We start from the raw sequence: 19,671 nt of genomic DNA, 5'->3' as shown, positions 1-19,671 counted from the left end.
AGACTGAAGTATGACCGGTTGGCAGCCAGCACCCTAGCGCGTATTTCATCCAAACAAACAGCACCCTACCTTTAAACCACAACCAAACAACTTCCACATGGCTTTAAGGCTGCATTAGTTAAAGGAAAAGTGGTTTGATAAGTAATCAGTATTAATTTAATTTTGAATAAATCCGATTTCATGCTTTGCAGTAACTTGTTACGAATCGTGCTGTAGAAATGGGGTGGGCAGCATACGAAGAATACGCGCTCTGTTGGGAATGGGACTATCATCCAAAGTTGAATGGCATAATTCATTCAAATAAACTGGGTAGTGAGCTTGATGATGGTCGAGTAATTCATACTAAGAAACTATCTACTACTACGGGGTTAAAAGTCAAGTTATAAAGTCAAAATAAGCCAAAAATGACAGGCCTTTAGACCTCTCCCCTCTTCTAGATGTACTACATAAGCTATTTGGCACAAAATCGTGTGAAGCTGCTGAAGCAAACCAAACCTTAACGCTGGTTGCAAATACTCGGGACACATACATTTTGATTTTTATTATTCTCTTGGGATTTAATTTAACAAGACATTAGTACCCATCACTTAATCTACTTTATTTTGTAACTACTTCGATTAAAACGAATTATATTTTCGTAGAATTTTTCAACGTTTAGAACGAACGTACAAGAGTTTATTAGCAGGTGTACCAACTATCTGTTTTTGGCAGGTTCTCCCGTATTTGTTGGCATCATGTACTCAACTGAGTACATCGCACAAAATGTGATAGAGTAAATATAAAACCAATCGGAAAGCATATAAATTCCTAGCATTGAAGCACACTCTGATGCCTTACCTTCAACTTCACTTTCTTACTAAGTCAAATTATAACTCCGGAAGAACTTGATACATATCGAAACACATATGAATATAAAAGGAATGTAATTTCATCCATTTCGATGAAAATACGTCGTACAAGGTTTGATAGTAAAAAAAAAACTGTTGTTGAATGAATATTAAAACATATAAATGCTGTTAATGCCTACCAACTATGCTTTTGCAGATACACAATTGTGCCGTTGAACAATGACTTTGAGCACTATTCATTGAAGCAACTGTACGTAATTTGCCGGAAAAAGTCCATACTTATTGTTGCACCATCCCCGCCACCAGCCTTCATCGATCTGAAACACGTTTGTAGTTGCATATGTTAGGTTCATTGCATCAGACTTATCTCCATTAATATTGCTATCTTCCTTTCGTTACTCACCATTTCGATATGCGTTATCTTATCGTCCGGATCAAAGGATATTTCATCCTCCGCAGCGGCTTGATAATCGTACAAAGCAACGGCTTGAATACCCGGATTGTCGGGAGAGAGAATGAACTCCTCCACATCTTCTTGCACAGGCGGTTCAACATCCGCCTCCTGTTCTTGGCCTGTGGGAACTACTGTGGTTGTAGCTTGTTCTGTTTCGGCAACTGCAACCGGTGTGGCGCTGTAAGATGTACGAGCAACTGGTGCTGGCTCTTGCATGTTAAGTTCTGGCGCTATTTCGAGTTGCTCAACTGCTACTGCTAACCCTGGAGTAGAGCCAGAGGTTGGAATAACGTCTGGTTGCACCAGCTTACGTGTTTCTTCTTCCTTCGGTAGCACTATTGGGTCCTTCTGAAGGAGTACATAGATTAGATTCCATACATTCTAAGAGAAAAACGTGTAAACCTTGCTTAACTTACTCTTGATTTCTCCAATGATGCATTCTCTTGTGGCTTGTTGAAATTGTTGATAGCACTACTGACACCAGCTTCCCTTCCTGTATTTATAGGTCCTTTCCGTTCCGGCTTTTTCGGTTCCGCTGATTCTGCCGAATAATTCTGGACCACAAAAAATCAAATCTCTGAATTCCTCATCCATAACATATCCAATAGTAACTTACAACACGTTTTGCGGCTTCTTCTCGATCACGTCGATCCTTTTCCTCGCGCAATCGTTTTTGCTCTTCGGCACGTTTCCGTGCTTCTTCTTCAGCAGTGGCGGCAAAGTTTTCAAACTTTGCGCGTAAATTGGACGGCTTGGCGGATCCAATGTCTGGCTTTACTTTCGTGTAGTTAGTACCGATCTTATCTTGCTCCTGGAACCCTACTGCTGATTTATCCATCCGGTCATTTTGCACTCCAAACTTTCCACCGAAGCCCTATGAAACATGTTATAATGTTTAATTGCTTGCAGCAAATAACTTTTGTCAACAATAAATGTTACGAAAGCAACGATGTTAAACATATGCATATATGTGGAGTTAATTTCCGCCCATTCCGTAATGCCAAACAACAGTCTACAACCGGGTGTGCAATAGGACAGTGATCGAAGCGACCCATATTAGTACGCGCTATCCGTACTTATAACGAAACTACTCACAATTTTGTGATCGAGCTGGCTTTCGTGCATTTGTGGTTTCTCCACATGATCCCAGCCAAAGGCTGATTTATCCTTTCGATCGGTCTGCACGCCAAACTTTCCTCCGAAGCCCTAGTGGCCACAAAACGGTGGGATTAGGGAGCACCCTAGATAAATCAAAGTTCGACTTTCTCGACATTCTCGCACTTACCACTTTGTGATCGAGCTGGCTTTCGTGTTTCTGTGGCGCCTCCATATGATCCCAGCCGACGGCCGATTTATCTTGACGATCCTGTTGAACACCAAACTTGCCACCGAAGCCCGTCTTGTAATCTTTCTGTGATTCGTGCTTGTCCACTTTCTCAACATGGTCCCAGCCGAGGGCAGATTTATCGACGCGATCCTTCTGTACCCCGAACTTACCTCCGAATCCGGATACGTAATCTTTTTGGGAAGCGTGCTTCTCCACTTTCTCGATGTGTTCGTGACCAACGGCGGATTTATCCATTCGGTCTTTTTCCACCCCAAACTTTCCACCATACCCATGTGAAGCTTTTGGCCCATCTTTGCGCTTCTTATCCGCATCGGCCCGTTCCGTTTCCTCGCGCAGCTGTTGCATATCGATGGCGGCTGCATTACGGCCACTGCCTTCGATAGTTTTTGAGCCCCATCGTTGCTCCTGTTCACTAACATCGTTCACAAAATCCGGATCCGTTTCCCAGTCGTCATCTTCGGTTCCTTGGTTAACAGCGGTTGTATCAATATCGCGACCTGCGGTTGATTTCCACATGATGAGGAGGATGAGTCAGAAAAACTGTTGCCGGATCGCTTGACACTGCAAATGCATTGAAGCAGGGCGGGGTATTATAGCTCTGTATAACGGTGTTATCTGTAAGCTATTGCTGACTCACCAATGATTGCAATCTGAGTTGAGTAACTGCACAAATAGACGATTAATTCGATGGTAATAACTTTTAGAAGCAATTTCCTATTCTAACAACAAACTACTCATTTTTGTACACATAAACAGAGAAAACTATGGAATTTTACAGCATAGCAAGTTGTTCGACCCGGAAAGCTTGACAATTGTTCCAAAGAAAATAGAAAGTCACTTTTGACAGCACGAATAAAACAAAAAATGTGTTGTTGAATGTTTTGCTTTTTTGAAGTTCGGTGGAATGAGATGTCCGGGGAGTTGTTGAAAATGCATAGAAATGCGAATGTGTCCAACATAATGGACGAATGTACCGAATGTACAGCAATTAGGAACAATTCACGAGCTCAAACATTTCCGGCGATGTAGATCGTTTGCAAAACCAGCAATCTCTATACAGAAATGCAAATTGGCCAAGGAATCCAAATGAATTTCAGCTGAAATAGGGCTGTTGTAAAGCGTTGGCCGATCAGATTAAATACTTGCTGCTGTGTGCTGTGCATTGCTTTTCGTTTTCAGTGCTATGTTTTTTTCCGTCGGTAAAGACATTGTACGCTGAAATAAGTCTATCGTACATTTATTTTATTGGATCAAGTTTTAAATTTTATACATGCTTATAAACTTCACACAAATAATCTTTATATTGTTGTAACCATCCATTCTGTACACTTTCTTTGCTTGAACCTACAATCGTGTTCGATCTTGGCTTAGCCATCTTGTCTTACGGTAGGCTATGAACGTGATTTGAAACAACCGTAATATTTGGCGCGGCGATTGGCCGCAGACAAACACGGCATAGATTAGGTTTTTAAACCAGATCGAACTTCTTGTTGAGCCATGCGTTTTTAACTATACTATTTGATCATCATCCTTCATACGATACCTTTCTTTTCTATTCCGCACTGTAATCTGTACGGCATCCGACCTTACTCCGTTTTTAATGATTTAGATGAACTCGGATGACAATCTATGTAGCTCATGGGATGAGCAACGTTACGATTGAACGCAGCCACATTTCCCGGTTCCAATAATTCCCTCGTTTCTACAATCGCGCCCTTTAGTGCCATTATACTGAGCTCATCTTTTTCGTTCTTACTCACATTCGATGCGAGGTACATAATCGTGGTAAGATGTTTTATCAGATTTGTAATATGTTCGTTCTTAATGTAGCTCTTGTTATTTTTCTCGAAGATCTGAGCCGCTTTTTCACGGGACTGCTCACGATAGTGACTTGGTGTGATCATCGCCAACATTTCCCGATCGTTCGTTAAGCTTCCTACATATTCACGCAACTGATTCAATTGATCGGCAAGATCACGGTTCAGCTTATCGATCGCTACTATCAGCATTGCGTATCGTTTCCTGAACTCCTCTGGCAGGGGATTGTCGTACGATTTGTAGATTTGCGCTTCCGAGGTTATGTTCTGCAAGCGTAGCAATTTCATTTGCTTGGCAGAAAGAGTCTTCTTCGTGCGTACGATCAGCTCGAGATACTTCACCGGATATCCTCCAATGTTTTCTTTCGGGAAAAACACTTTCCTGCCGCTGGTGTTCAGCTTTTGTCCTATGTCGCTGCCCAGTAGCGGATCCCCTCCAGCACTGGGTTTTGTTTTGGGGGATGCGAGATAAAACGAAGCATTTTGATAAGCTACCCGATAATCCTTCGTGATGCTATTCAGCTTAATTATATCGGACTTTTCCATTGAAAACACTTCATAATCGGGAACTAAGCGCGATCCTAAACCAGGACGATCGAAGCTAATTCTGTAACTTCGCGCTTCGCAAACGTACCCCTCTACCGTACCGTTGTACATTCCATCCAAGGGTGACCTCAGTTTGGCCGTTACCTTCGTTCCTGGCGAAATTAGCTTCGAGATGCTTTGAGGTAAACCTTCGATGAAAGAGATGTCGCCCAGGCTGTTCGACTGTAGTATTCTTATTTTCTCCCTTTTGCGAGCTAGCTCTAACCGTTCCTCCATAATGAATGCGGGTGAAAACAGTCTCGGTTTACCGAAAGATGCTCGAATTTTACGCCATTCCGCACGGGTGAGATTATTCGTTTTCAACTGTGGATAATGCAATTGCACCAAATGATCGAACTCGCTCGGTCCTTCGAACAGGTTTCGGTCAATGTCACTGTAGAAAAATTCATAGTAACAAAACCGATGTGCTTTGGAAAGCACGATAAAGTTGCGGAACTTATGCCCAAGCCGTTGGTTTCTGTCGTAATCTGCCGATCCGCTCGTATTCATCAGCTTCATAATGTCGTGCACCTTCTCGTCTTGATCAATTTTCCTTTTTCGGCCGCTCTGCTTCAAATGTGCATACCGCGAAGAATATTTCTTTTTCAACGACAGTCGGGGCAGCACTTTTCGGGGCGTAGTAGATAACTCCCTTCGTGGTGTTTTGGCGTTGATCAACGGTTTCTTGGCCGATCCGGGTGTTTTCTTGGGAGTTGGCTTTGCAGATGGGATTTTGTCGTTGATGATGTCGTCGTCGAAAAACAGACGATTCTTTTTTCGAATTCGTGCGGGCATTCCTCTTGCGTTCAGTACTTGCATGGGCTGTGTGTTCGTTGTTTTGACAGGAAATTTCGTTCCAACTGGATGCAAGCCCAAGGCAGCAGGCCCAAAGGCGGGCGGTGAGGTTCCTTCACTCTCCATCGCTATTGTGTTCAATCGTGATTATTTTTGTTCAGCAACTTCACACAAATTTGTTTGGCGATACACGAAAGAAGGTTTAATAAATGGAAAATCTTTCTTCACTGTTTTGCTTGCTGGCGTGAGTTTTCGTGGTGGCGTTATTATTGCTAATGTCAACCAACTGTCATCAAAATCAGGCAGAGAATGTAATTCGAGTTGTGGGCATTATTCGGGCAGTTACGAGGCGCGAATAATGCGCTGCATGTGGTATATTCATTTCCCACATATGAGGCATATAATGGCTTAATTTTTACTTCAACTTTGTCCTGTTTGTTTTTTACATCTAAACGCACGGTACAGATTGTACAGAATCATTAAAAAATCATAGAAAATATCTCATCGAAATACCCGTTCGTCGATTAAGCGAATGTCGACATAGGGTAGTTTGACAAGGCGCGGCTAGCAAGGTTTTAGGCGCCCTTGCTTGCATTCATGTTTACAACCGCTTACGATGGAACAAGAGCAGATTGATATCGAGTGCTATCGTAAAACAGTGAAAAACTATATTGATTTGGTAAGCACCTTTTCTTTTGATATTGCCAGAGATGTACATGTGGTATATGATAAATGATTAGGATGTGTGTTTTTGTTTCAGCGGCGTTACCAGACGGCTCTGTTTTGGGCCGAAAAGGTAACAGTTCTCAGCAATGGCGAGCCTCTCGATGTCTACTGGGAAGCACAGTGTATGTTTCTATTACGAGAATTCCAGCGAGCTGCTCATACAATTCGTAGCCGTGGACTGGAGAAAAGTAATCTGCTTTGCCATTACTTGGCCGCGGAGTGTTTGAACGAAGCCAAGGAATATCAATCTGCACTGGAGATCCTAAACTCGGTCGATTGCGAAACACTGGCATGTGCCTTGAGCACCAGAATTGGAACAAGCTCAATGTCCAGTATGAAAGATGATTCTGTCACGGACAAAAGTCACGACGGTAGCGTGTATGAGGAACCATATAAAACCGACATCATTGCGTCGGTATACTTTCTCAAGGGCAAGATACTAGAATCGATGGACAATCGCAGCCTAGCCATGGATTGTTATGTCCAAGCACTGCATAAATCAGTTTACTGTACCGAAGCGCTGGATGCTCTAGTGCAGCACGACATGCTACTGGCTTGGGAGGAGAAGGAACTAATTCAGCACATTCCGATGGTGCAGCAATGTACAGAGCCGGAAAGAAAGGTTCTAAAGCGTCTTTACGAGAGTAAATTGAAGAAATATTACGAATCGATTGCAACGGTAAGTGGTAGCTTTAAAGTGTATTACTTTGTTGCGATTGTATATTGTATAACGAATTTCTATTTGAACAGCAAGCCAATCTGGATGATCCTCCCGTGTCTTCAATGAACACCAGCCTGTGGCACGAGTTGAAGGAAAAAATGAAAAATTGTAAAAACAATGAAACGAGTAAATCATCGCTTTCGAAAAGCTTCACACCAGCACCACGATCAAAGCAAAAACAAAGCGAAATCATGTCTCCAGCAAACAAAATTCTGGAAGACCTTAAAAACAACCCATCCTATTTGATTCATACCTCTTTGACCAGAGCATCGTTACTTGGAACCAGCATGACAGGCTCTACAATGCTTAGTGTTGGAGGAACGAATAATTCGCGCCAGGAAACATCTTTCCGTATCAATCGCCCAAAGATCATTGCGGGTGCTTCCACTGTACCGTATGAGCAGTGTATGAATAAGCTGGAATCAAGCATAGATTTCATGATTGCGCGGGCAGAAAAATATTTCTACAGCTGCGACTACCGGCGGTGTATAAAAATGTTAGAGGAAATTCTAAAAACTGATCCATATCATAAGCGATCGCTTACCGTACAGATAGGATGCCTGATGGAGATGAAGGACTGCAATCGATTATTCTACGTTGCCCACAAATTAGTTGACTTTTACCCGGACGATGCCATATCATGGTATGCCGTAGGGTGTTACTACGATTTGATCGGTAAAAGCGATCCAGCAAGGCGATATCTTTCCAAAGCAACGGCACTTGATCGCCTGTACGGCCCGGCATGGTTGGCTTACGGTCATTCATTCGCAAAGGAAAACGAACATGACCAGGCAATGGCCGCTTATTTCAAGGCGACACAACTAATGCGCGGATGCCATCTGCCCCTTCTGTACATCGGAGTCGAGTGTGGACTGACGAAAAATCACGCTATGGCGGAAAAGTTTTTCTACCAAGCGATGTCGATTGCTCCACTGGACGTTTTTGTTTTGCACGAACTGGGCGTTATAAAGTACGAGTGCGAACAATACGATTGCGCCGAAGAGGTTTTCCGCAGCACGCTAGAAATGGTACGAACTATGGTGAAACAGAATAATGAACAGCTGACCGCCCGCTGGGAGCCATTGCTCAACAATCTTGGTCATTGCTGCAGGAAAAACAAAAAGTACGACGAAGCGTTAGAATTTCATCGGTGGGCTCTCTCGTTGAAACCTTTGAATGCTTCTACATACACCGCGATCGGATTTGTGCAAGCCTTAATGGGCCAGCTGTATGATGCGGTAGATTCTTTCCATAAAAGTCTTTCTCTGAAACGAGACGATGTGTTTACCACCACTATACTGAAATATGTGATTGAAGATCTGACGGAGGAGCAAACGCTTCCATTCTACTCGGCAGAAGGTGTGGAGGAGGATGATGATGACAAAGAGTGCGAAAAGACGGAATCGTCGAAGGACATAAAAAAAGCGTCGTTAAAATTAGATCCTCGCAATACACCCGAAGGTGTTGATAGTGAAGAGGTTAGCGGTAGCGTTCCCCGGTCTACGTTGCGCATGCAACTAAATTTTGACGAATGGAACGCTAAAACATCTCCAATGAGCGATACAAGTGCTGATGATATGAGTATTGATATATAAAATAGATTAAAAAAATGGCTTGCGATTAAAAAATCCTTGTTAAACATTGTTTGTTGCTAGATTGTCAAGATTGTTTCAAGTGCCGAACCCAATAGGTAAAATACCAACACATTTAAAGAAGTGCAAACGAAAGTTCTCTTCAAAATGCTTTTTTACTTGTAAAACCCGAGATATTGTGTGCATTAGATATATTAATCCGCATTCCGCAAGAATTCGATAGATAAACACCTGTGCTAAAGGTGACTGTACCAACTGTTGGTTTAAAATATCTATCCATGTGACCACTTAAAAAATGGTCTTTTATTATTCGATTTGTAGTGCAGAGGTTGACTTAATTTACACACTGATTTTTGGGAACATTTTCTAAAATTTCGAACCGGGATATTGCGGTTAGGGTGCCCTTCATTGCTTCATTGCGGGTACCTAAATTCCGGTACTTCTCTCGTCAATTAACCGATAATGCCTCTTTTTATTCGAGTAAAAGTGCCTCTATCTATAGTGCTTTATGTGTATATGTGCATAACAACTACAGTAGAAGTTCATCGTTCTTTAGCCTGTGTTAATCCGTGGGCGTATGATCATTTCAACAGCTTAATTAACAAGAAAGAATGTTAAAGTACTAGAATAGTATACCACCAGATCAGGATCAACGTATGGTCAGAACAGAGTTTGCATTTTTAACGCCCAAAAGGTATTTAAAATGTCCGACCATTCCGAATGTTTAGTAACGAGATATACGAAAATCATCGAAACGTGCTGTTTGGGTAAGGATATTTATATAACGACTTGACCTTATTCGAGGTAAGTATCCTTTTATGAAACAATGAACGAAAATATACAGTAGTGAGTTACACCAACAGATTAGAAATCAACCATATTTATTAGAGAACGATACAATTTTAACTGAACGCATAACACAGCTCAGGTTGTTCACATGGAAAGTCCAGCTTCTTCGTACGATTTGAAAATTTTCTCTACCGACCAGATGTAGGCCGCGGTTCGGATGTCCAAACATAGCTGGTGCTGTGAGGCTACATTCATAATACCTTTTCCAGCTGTTTCTAGAACAAACTGCAGCCCGGAAGTTACCACATCCGCTTCACTGGCATGTTCAAAGTAATGTTTGAGGTGTTTACTTGGTGTCACAGTAACGCAGACACCAGCATTGCGCAAAGAATCCTGCACAGAAGCGAGCACTTCACGCAAATTTTGAGCCTCATGACGAAACGATAGCTTGCCGAATGAGATGTGATTAATGTTTTTCAGATATTCGAAGTAAGACGCCGTTACACCGCCGGCATTGCAGTAGAGATCCGGAATGACGAGAATACGGCGTTCCTGCAAGATCTTATCAGCAGCAGGGGTCGTGGGACCGTTGGCTCCCTCGGCTATGATCTTAGCCTTTATGTTTTTGGCATTTTCGGAGGTTATTGATTTTTCCATCGCTGCCGGTATGAGGATATCGCACTCTTCCAGCAGCAAATCGCCATTAAATTCGTTTGCTTTCGGGTATCCTTTAATCGTCTTCTGTTGGGTCTTGTATCGGCTGAGCGCTTTGATGTCGATACCGGACTTGCAGTGCAACGAAACATCCTTTTCGATAATACCAATCACTTTGCAGCCCGCCTTGTGAAAATGTTCGGCAGCGTACTGACCCACGTTTCCGAAGCCCTGCACAATAACCGTCTTTCCGTCCAGTCCCGGTTCGAGTCCGATCTCGCGCATCCAACTGGCTTCGCGCGTGAAGCAATTGGTCGCAATGTACACACCTTTACCGGTAGCTTCTGTTCGGCCTCGTACACCGCCTTGATTCAAAGGTTTGCCGGTGACGACGGCCATCGTGTTAATGTCGCGATGTCCAAATGTTTTCCCATACTGATCGGCTATCCATGACATTTCGCGCGACGTAGTGCCCATATCTGGGGCGGGCACGTCAATGCCCGGACCGATAAAGTTCTTTTTCGCCAGCTCCACCGTGTAGCGCCTGGTGATGCTTTGCAACTCTTTTTCACTATACTTAGCAGGGTCCAGAATGATTCCACCCTTCGCTCCCCCGAACGGTACATTTACACAAGCACACTTGAAGGTCATCAGGGCCGAAAGTGCTTCGACTTCATCCTTGCACACATCCAACGAGTATCGAATGCCGCCTTTTACCGGAAGGCGATGAAGGCAATGGTGGGCTCGAAATGCCGTGACCATTTCGTAGCTACCGTTGTCACGCACGAAGGGAAACTGGAACTCGAGTGTGCTGGAATTGTTGGAGATGATCTTCAAGATTGCCTGCACTCTATTGATACGCTTTTCCGCAGTCATCGCTGGATACTTGCTCATCGAGTCAATCAGCTGCGGCTCGAGCACGATGCACGCCTTGTGGAAGCAATACTCCACCATCTTCGAAAATGGCGGATCGCGCTCGTTGGGTATGTGTTCAAGATGCTTCGGGATCGTGTGCGCTCCCCGCCGGAACAGTTCGAAAGCCGCCCGCAAATGTAGCATTTTCATGGCTTACACCAAAGCCAAAATAAGTGATGCGAACAAGAATAGAAGCGATTGTACACGCCGAGCTCAGAACTTTGCTGCGAATGAAGCTCCAAAGCGTGCTAGGATTCCAGAATAGTAACGAACCGAACAACGTATTCGGTAACATCGATGAAAGCAACCATCAGAGTAAGCCACCTTACCAACGTATAGCAAAGCAACCATAGTGTTAGTAAAAAACGATTTATTTTATTTCGACATGGCAAACGTGACGGCTCCCCCTGTCTTCTTTGGGTCGGAAGAAAATCTCAGCACTGAAGAGCGCGTTGAGCAGCGACGTCGCCAACAGACCGAAATTGTTCGTTGGAAGTATCGGTATCAGAAGACCGACGCTATCACGCCTGGCGAAACTGTTGAAGCCTACCAGATACGATGCATAAATAAGCGGTTGGTTCATTTGGAGCGCGAGAAAGCTCACAAAGCGCTTAAACAGAAAGTCTTCAATGCTCCCGTCCACCGTCGTGAGGCAGAAATTGTTCGTGGCCACGTTCTGCGGATGCTGGATGATGCCGTACGGTATGATAAACAGATCGATTCCGCCAAAACTGATATGAACGAGCTAATGTCGCAAATAAAGCGCGCCAACAAGGAGCTAGGATGCGCCAGCAAGGCCGTTCCCTCGGACTTTATTTACAAGAAAGCGCTGGAAAAATCTCTTACAGAGCTGGCGGCTCTTGAAACCCGGCTTCACAATGCTCGTCTGCTGGAAGGTAAGTTGCACACGGCAAATCGCAAACACCGGCGGGAGATAGAGAATAAACTCGGCGATCGCAAGCTTTACAATAAACAATGGCAGCAATATGTGGGTGAGCTGAGTAGAAACAGGAAATTTTTGCTCGACATGATCGAACGCGCCACGTTGGCTTTCAACCAGGGTGAAGATCTGTGCTACCGGATCGATTCGCTTAAAGCACAGGAAAACCGGGATAAGCGGGCCCGTGTGCAGGAGATGCTAGAGATGGAACGTCAGATTGTGGGCACACGGTATGTCAACGAGTTTCTGCGTACGAAGGGTTTCCAACGGGCCGTGACGAACCTCGATCCGAGATTGGTCCGAAAGCGCAGTCTGTTCAAGGCAGCTCACCGGGATAAAATCGATTGTTTTGGTACGATCATCGACGATACGAAAGAGTACTTGCAGCTTGCCGCTATACAGGACATTCTGCTGGAAATAGAAAAACAGCAGGACAAGTATACGGCACTGTTCCGGTATTTGAACGTAACAAATGCAAAAATTGAGGAAGCCAACGGCATTGCACGTGATCTCGAGAAAAAAAGTGAGCATCTGCATGAAGCTGCAAAACGGCAAAGGTTTGCGGACGAAAGGAACCTGAAACAGGACATGCGCCAGCAGCTCATCACCCAGCAGCACTCGATGCAACTGCAAGAGGAAGTGCGTCAGCAAAAGGATGCACTGGAAGCGAAGCTCGCCATTGTTGAACAGGCTCTATCGGTGGTTGGATTCGATCAAACCAAAATACATAAGCTTATGGCGGCAACGACCAGTTCCGATCGTGACCCTTTGACGGAGGAGATCTTGATGAATGCTCTACTGGCCATCGAACGGATGGTGCTGGAGTTGGTTCGATTGAGTTCGGATGACACCGGGGTGGAGAAGGATGCACCCATCAGTGTCCTGTATGGTAGCCAACAGTGTGCCGAGTGTGCCGAGGGCCAGGACGTGAATCAGCACGACGAGCGTATAGTGCTGCCGGCGGAACATCAGCAGTTAATGGAGAATGTACTAAAACGTGCTACGGCCCCGGAAATGCAATACCGGCTGCACACACTCAGTCAGTGCAAACTACCCCGCTCGCGGATGCTGGTTAATAAACGATACATGTAACGATTGGCCGTTTTGTTTTGTGACAGTTTATTAAAATAATGTTCAGGCAAGAAATATCGATACAGGCAGTTGTGGGCGTGCATATCATTTTATTTCGTTGCGTCTCCGTTCTCTGCCACGTTTACATCGTAAGGATAGTATCCAAACCCAGGGCCAGGGTAGGGTGCGTAGGGGAACATCGGGCCTCCATTCGGTGGATAGTACGGATTGTAGGGACCTGGCCCAGATGGTGGCAAGAATGGCCCACCACCTGGCCTAGATGGTCCTGCCGGTCCGGGCATTCCGGTACCAGGAAACATCCCAAACGAGGGAGGCCTGAGCAACGTTTGTCCATTTCCCTTGCTTCCCTGACAATCGTACATCTGGTTGAGCTTTTCCATATCGTTCCACGAAAATCCATCCCGCTGTCCCATTTTAGCACCATTCAAAGATTTCTGGAATGAAAATTGTAGCGAAGAAGTGAGTAGCGAACGTGTACAGCAAACTGCAAGAATACGCCTCCTTCACGAATGATACAAGCCAGACAACGAAAGTGCGTATGAGATATGGTATAGTTTTATTACTGTAAAACATAGAAAAACAAATGCACGATTCCATTTGTTCGCAATCGCTCATGCAATGGAGGTAGACAGTTGAGAATGATTTTCGCTAAACGAGTACTGCTGAGCGGATGTCCACGCCTATTGGAATGCTCTGATTTCATCCCCGGTCCGCTGCATACAGTGCGTTTGCAGTGGTGTTGGAGTCTTCCTCGCCAAAGATGCCTCCGATCAGGTTCACAATTGCACCTGCAATATGTGCCCCATTGCCGGGACGATTGTTACCTGCCGGTTTGGAAGGACGTGTTGGTCGACCGGGTTTTTGCGCTTGAGATCCATTGGAACCGCCCGTGTTTGTGCCGGCGGCTGTCGACGAACCTGCCTTGCATCCATACATAGCGTTCAGTTTGTTCAAATCGCTGGTGGAGAACCTACTTCGCTGGCCCATTTGTTTGCCACCGGCACGCTAGAATGGGTTTCTCATATATATATGATCGGTATCGATATGTGCGATTGTGCGAGTTGTGAATGGTGATGCACGCGGTCAACCAAATTAGACGAAGAAGGGAAGGATACAAGGCAAACACAATCAAGGCAAAGGTTCGTCAAGGGACTTTATTGGCATAATAAAATGGACACTAAAACTGGGATTTGCAAGCCGCAAGATCGGATGAAGGTGGTAGTTGTTAGTTCGAGATGGATGTGGTAGTGAGGCGTTCGTTGTCACGTGCCGAATATGTGCGCTACTTGCACCCGTACATGAGATTAATCTTGGCGAGATCACTCTTACTGAAATCGATCCGTTGGCCCATGTTGCCAGTGAATGGTTTCTGCGTGTGAAAATGGGAAAATGTGTAAGCAAGGTACGCGTACGATTTTGTGAATGGGTGGTGGGTCGTACTTGCTCGCTAGAGTGTTGATGTGTAGGGGGGAGGGGGGGGGGGGGCTGCCTCCTCGGGCTTTTATCACTTACCGTTGCCTCGATCGTGGGTCTGCCATTGGTGGAGAAAGCATTCTCGGAGTAATGCATGATGCTGCCATAGTCGTACGACACCCCGAAGCTGTTGGTGGAACCCTTCTTTGCCTTTTCAAAGTTGTTTTTCGTATCGGGCTTGATGTTCTCGTACCGTATTTTCACCCAGCTGTCGCGATCTTCGCGGTTCTGTTCGTGCAGAAATCCGAGCGCATGCATCATCTCGTGCATGACCGTACCGACGAGTGTGGTGCAGCCGGGAATCTGCAGATTGACGGCCTGTTTGCCTCCGGTCATGCCCACACTGGACCAGCAGCCACTGGCCGAACTCTCGAACGAAACGTAGTTAGTTTCGCCCATGCGAGGGACGAAACGGATGCACGTCTTCGCGTGATACTCATTGATAGCCTGCTCGATCAGCTGCATTCCTTTGGCGTCTGCGAAAGAGGAAGTGGACCGGAGACAGAAGTGAGGCAGGATCGGGACACATGGACACATACCGTATGACTTACCGAAGTTTCCCGAAATCACAAACGGTACCACACCTTTCGGCCAGCGGGCAGCCGTATTGGACAGACCGTTCCGCCCATCCGGACGATCGATCAGAATGTCGCCCTCGACGTACGAGCCCAGCTCCTCCACATTTCGGCTATCAGTGGCTGGATCGTAGTTGGCCACCAGTTTGCCCACTTCTTCGTCCGGCTCACCGTATAGCTCTGGTCCGAGATGGGACAAATCTATCACTTCGCTCGATCCAGCAATGCTATTGTTCTCGGTCTCATCATACAGGATAACGTTCGCCTGCGAATGCCCCACCACAAGCCAACTGATCGCTAACGCACACAGCGACACTGGTCTGGACATGATGCCTGATCTGTAGCGGCCGAAATCAAAACAGACCTGTGGCCAAGGATCGTGTTTAAAAACCGTTCGTGTTTGGCGGAGCTATTCCGATCGACAGAGATAGGCGTTAGAACCGTAGAGCCGCCAAGTCGTACACTGATTAAACCCCTTTAGCCAGTTGCTCCCTATTTATATTGGGTCCCAATTCTCCTTCAACTTTCCTGCTTCAGCACCATCGAAGGCCACAAAGGCGGTTGGGGTTAGGTTTTCCGGCGTTGGGGTTATTCTACTGGTTTAATGCGGTGTTCTTGGCGCAGTTGGTTCTTTCATTATTTCGCACACCATAGCACCTGATTGTGTGTGTGTTTGCAGTAGAAATTCTTTTTGTTTTTCACCCCATCGAATGACATCGAGTGCGTAGGTAGTGAATCAAATTTACAGTCGTCGTATTTTTCCTCTGCCGAAAAAAGGTTCTAACGAACACATCACCATACCTCACAGCAATTCGGTTCTTGTGTTGGTGGTTCTGGGCCGTTCGGTATCGTTTGTGGCTTTTGTGGGTGTATATTGGTCCCCCATCCCCCACAACAAATCGCACCTGTCTGTCCTAATGGCTGCACCATGACCGATAAGACTAGCTCGCGACGCACTGGCTTGGCAATGGCTGAACATCGACGGCATGCGTGAAGGTGCTAATAATGGTTTTATCGAATACCGATTCGCCGCTGTACGAATGCATTTACCGGCGAATGGAGTGTTGTGGTGCGGTGGGTTTGGGCGTACAATGCAGATGACCAGTTACGACCATACGTTATGTTGCATGTTGTCTACACCGGTCCATCTTGACCTTCACAATCGATCGGGCACGGTACATTGAGTACATAGTAGTACATTGAGCCAGATCCGATTTTGATGACCTCGATGACAAGTGTACCGGTGACCCAGGTTATAGAGGCTGCTTGTTGGGTTAGCGTGGGTTTTTATGTTTCAATCGCTTATGATGATATTTGATTTGCCGCGCTGTTGTTGACATTTCGCGATGCAGGTCGGACGAGGTGCAACGTGGTGTTGCAAAATAAAAAAAACAACCTACCCATGGGTTAAGGATTTTTCCATTGACCCCATTATTTTACGATTCGATTTAATTGCACAATGTGGTCCGGAAGTAAAATGTGTCATGTTTGTGCAGAACATTTCACCTATTTCAATGGTAAGAAAGCATGTACAATGGAAGACACATGGGAACACAGGAAACGACCCCTACCGAACCGAAACGGAACAGGTTTGTGAGAAATCGGTTAAATCATCTTTAGTGGAGTTGAACATTTTTTTTCGTGGTGGGCCAAAAATACGCGTCACACGAGATGGGTTATGGCCGTGAGCTTTATCTGTCTTGTAGAACCTGCTTTGGTGCCAAAAGCTTAGTAATAGCTAAAGTCGTTTGATATAACACTTATAGTCTGATTATGAAAGCGGTAACGAATTCGACTGCGATAATTGTTGTCAGTGATGTGGAAAAAAAGCTATTACCCAAATGTAAACCCTTCTGTACTATCGGCAAGAAATAATGCCGTAAATGATGCAAATTGAATTAATTAACGGAACAACATTTACACCGTCGGAAAGGGTGGAACTGAGGAAGAGTTGCTGCCTGTACATTGAACTAGTTTTCATTTCTATAAATTCTTCCCTTGTATACGGTGCACATAAATAGTAGTGCGTAATTTTCAGTTCAATTGCACGTGTTGTGCAATTTATGTGGAAACGGTTAGAAGTTCTATTTCAAACAGAAGTTACAGAACTACAAAGTATTGTTACCAATGTTTTTTTTTTATATTTTTGCAAATGTCAATAGCTTTGCGAAGTTGGTATTCTATAGGTTTGCAGATTAAGTTCGTACCGTTGTATGTTGATATTTCACCGGATGTAGAGAATTTGTAGTAGTTTGGGGCTCGGGATTAGGTTTGAAAGTTTTAATATTTTAGGCTTATTTTTAGGCCTTTGGAAAATGGACATTTCGAATAGTAGCTCTCATGGAACAATAATTGTGGTAATTTATTGAACCGAATTATTATAGGTGACGTGGTTGATGTACCTTCAGATTAATGCTAAAAAAATATGCAGATCTGGTCTGCATTCTTAGAAGATCATTTTTAACGGTACGTTGTTCCTGCACATATTAGATGGAAAGAGGGTGCGAATTATTAGATGGAAGGGAAATGAAGTGCGAGCCGATCGAGGACGCCCACTGGCTGGATTTCTAAAACAGTGGCCAAATGGCACCCCACACCCTCCATAATTTGTTTAGCGAGTTCTCCAACGTGACAAACTTCCTTCGCAAACATCGTACGCAACTAATTTTTAAAATATTTGTTTGTTCACATCTCATGATGCTTGATTCCTAGAGGTCAGGTACATCAGGTACATGATTAGTGGCGGATCAATCCCCTTGGCTCAAACCTTGGCTCTTGGCGGAATGATAGTTGGGGCCCTGAATAAAAAAAAAATATTCCGGGTTGGTGGGGCGGGGTTGACATGATCAAAACAATTTAAAAAATTCCTGACCGAGGTAGCTTCGAGGCCCCTGAGATGAGACGAAGCTAAAAGAGGGGTTGGATGGGGCCCCTGTCTCAGAGTTCGGTACCGTGGGGGGAGGGGGGGTGGTGGGCTGTGGTCCTGTGCATATTTTGTAGCTATTGACCGGAGGGGTTGCATTCCCATTTCTCCAGAGGCCCCTTGTGTTTCAATTCGGGGGCCCCACTAGCCTACGAAGAAGGTTTAAACGGCGCTTGTCGGTCCCATTTCTAGGATACTTTATGCATTTTTCCTACTAAACAGTTTTTTCCGAGGCCCGCCTACTCCGCCCACCGTTAGATCCACCACTGTACATGATATAAGTGAATGTATTGATTCTGTGTAGCCAAAAATAAACTGAAAAGAGTTCGCATTTTTTTTGTGCCATACTGTAGAAAACATCTTTCGACTGTTTCAGTCAATTTATTGACCACATGATTGTAATAGCACTCTTATTAGTACAGTCCACATTCCAGCAATCTACGCCTGATTACTTGTTGAAGTACAAAATACCTTCCATGCGATTTATAAAGATTCGATTCGGATGGCCTTATCTTCTTTCGTCAAATGTCACTCTGATCTCACATGTCTAAAGGTACTTGTCGGAATAATTTCGGGGCAATATGATTACGATTGATATAATATGATTATGATTGATTTTGTAAATTATGTTCATCTGTCTAGGTTTAAGGTCATCAATTTATTGGATTATCGACTATATCTTCAAAAATTGGAAAGTGCTAACATCTTTTTGTTAACTAAAATAATTCCAATCTTCAACAGGATGCAAGTAGTAACACATTCGAACACATTTAAAAAAATTAATCAACAAAGGAATGAAAGTCTCAGTCATTTCCCATGTCTCAACTTGAGGCATGTTCGCGTACATCATCATCTAGCGTAAGGATATGTAGCGTTCACGCTACTAGCGTTAGAGAAACAAAAAAAATGAAAACGGATCATCTCCGGGTACTTGAGATCTAAAGAATTGTATAAAAGAATCGAAAATTTTAGTTTTACGATCAGAAGGTTTTGGCAAGTCTAAGCGATAAGATAGACGACACAATAAAAGAAGTACTCTCCACTTCAGATACATCATCTTACCAGGGAACCAAGACACTGTTTTGTTATTGTTTCAAAGTGCGAGGGGATTGGTGATTACAATATCATTTATTTACTGTACCGTGGCAAACGTAACGGACGTTCTGTAATAACCCAAATAACCTTAGAAGTTGTTTTGAATAATGTTTTTTTTATTATTATTATTTTCAATAATTACTTAACTCTCCTTACCACGAAATAAGGGTTTGCTTGTGTTTTATATCTCTACACAGAGTTTACTGCACTACCGTGTTGCTGTATCTGTTTTTTTTTACATCAATTAATAATAAACTTCATTTGCGTTTGACGTTGCTTTCTTACTACCTTACTACCCATGTATGATCAGGGGGGCTTTAATGTTATGA

General features: G+C 44.3%; 6 protein-coding genes across 6 annotated transcripts; 2 read left to right on the top strand and 4 right to left on the bottom strand.

The window, feature by feature from the left end:
- Nucleotides 1-1,084: 1,084 nt before the first annotated feature.
- Nucleotides 1,085-3,166, bottom strand: LOC128719565 (src substrate cortactin). Its single transcript, XM_053813190.1, has 6 exons — nt 2,588-3,166; nt 2,398-2,508; nt 1,919-2,176; nt 1,719-1,856; nt 1,252-1,650; nt 1,085-1,165 (listed from the first exon to the last, which is right to left on the bottom strand). Exons 1-6 carry the CDS (start codon nt 3,164-3,166, stop codon nt 1,085-1,087), a joined length of 1,566 nt encoding a protein of 521 aa, XP_053669165.1.
- A 1,070-nt stretch (nt 3,167-4,236) lies between these two features.
- LOC128708399 (protein lin-9 homolog) lies at nt 4,237-5,973 on the bottom strand. Its single transcript, XM_053803376.1, has one exon. The coding sequence runs from the start codon at nt 5,971-5,973 to the stop codon at nt 4,237-4,239; it is 1,737 nt and encodes a 578-aa protein (XP_053659351.1).
- Nucleotides 5,974-6,448: 475 nt separating this feature from the next.
- On the top strand, nt 6,449-8,889 carry LOC128707591 (cell division cycle protein 16 homolog). Its single transcript, XM_053802549.1, has 3 exons — nt 6,449-6,526; nt 6,608-7,252; nt 7,324-8,889. Exons 1-3 carry the CDS (start codon nt 6,464-6,466, stop codon nt 8,887-8,889), a joined length of 2,274 nt encoding a protein of 757 aa, XP_053658524.1. The 5' UTR covers nt 6,449-6,463.
- Nucleotides 8,890-9,819: 930 nt separating this feature from the next.
- LOC128718139 (glutamate dehydrogenase, mitochondrial) lies at nt 9,820-11,394 on the bottom strand. The gene has a single exon (XM_053811811.1). The coding sequence runs from the start codon at nt 11,392-11,394 to the stop codon at nt 9,820-9,822; it is 1,575 nt and encodes a 524-aa protein (XP_053667786.1).
- A 235-nt stretch (nt 11,395-11,629) lies between these two features.
- On the top strand, nt 11,630-13,276 carry LOC128708869 (uncharacterized). Its single transcript, XM_053803849.1, has one exon. It carries the CDS (start codon nt 11,630-11,632, stop codon nt 13,274-13,276), a length of 1,647 nt encoding a protein of 548 aa, XP_053659824.1.
- An 89-nt stretch (nt 13,277-13,365) lies between these two features.
- LOC128718137 (hatching enzyme 1.2) lies at nt 13,366-15,652 on the bottom strand. The gene is made up of 3 exons (XM_053811810.1): nt 15,301-15,652; nt 14,789-15,225; nt 13,366-13,710 (listed from the first exon to the last, which is right to left on the bottom strand). The coding sequence occupies exons 1-3, from the start codon at nt 15,650-15,652 to the stop codon at nt 13,366-13,368; spliced, it is 1,134 nt and encodes a 377-aa protein (XP_053667785.1).
- Between the last annotated feature and the right edge of the window lie 4,019 nt (nt 15,653-19,671).

Source organism: Anopheles marshallii, chromosome 2 (genome assembly GCF_943734725.1).
Source record: "Anopheles marshallii chromosome 2, idAnoMarsDA_429_01, whole genome shotgun sequence".
Classification (NCBI taxonomy): Eukaryota; Metazoa; Arthropoda; class Insecta; order Diptera; family Culicidae; genus Anopheles; species Anopheles marshallii.
The sequence above is the reverse complement of the archived record's forward strand: the minus strand, read 5'-3'. Positions and strand labels throughout refer to the sequence as shown.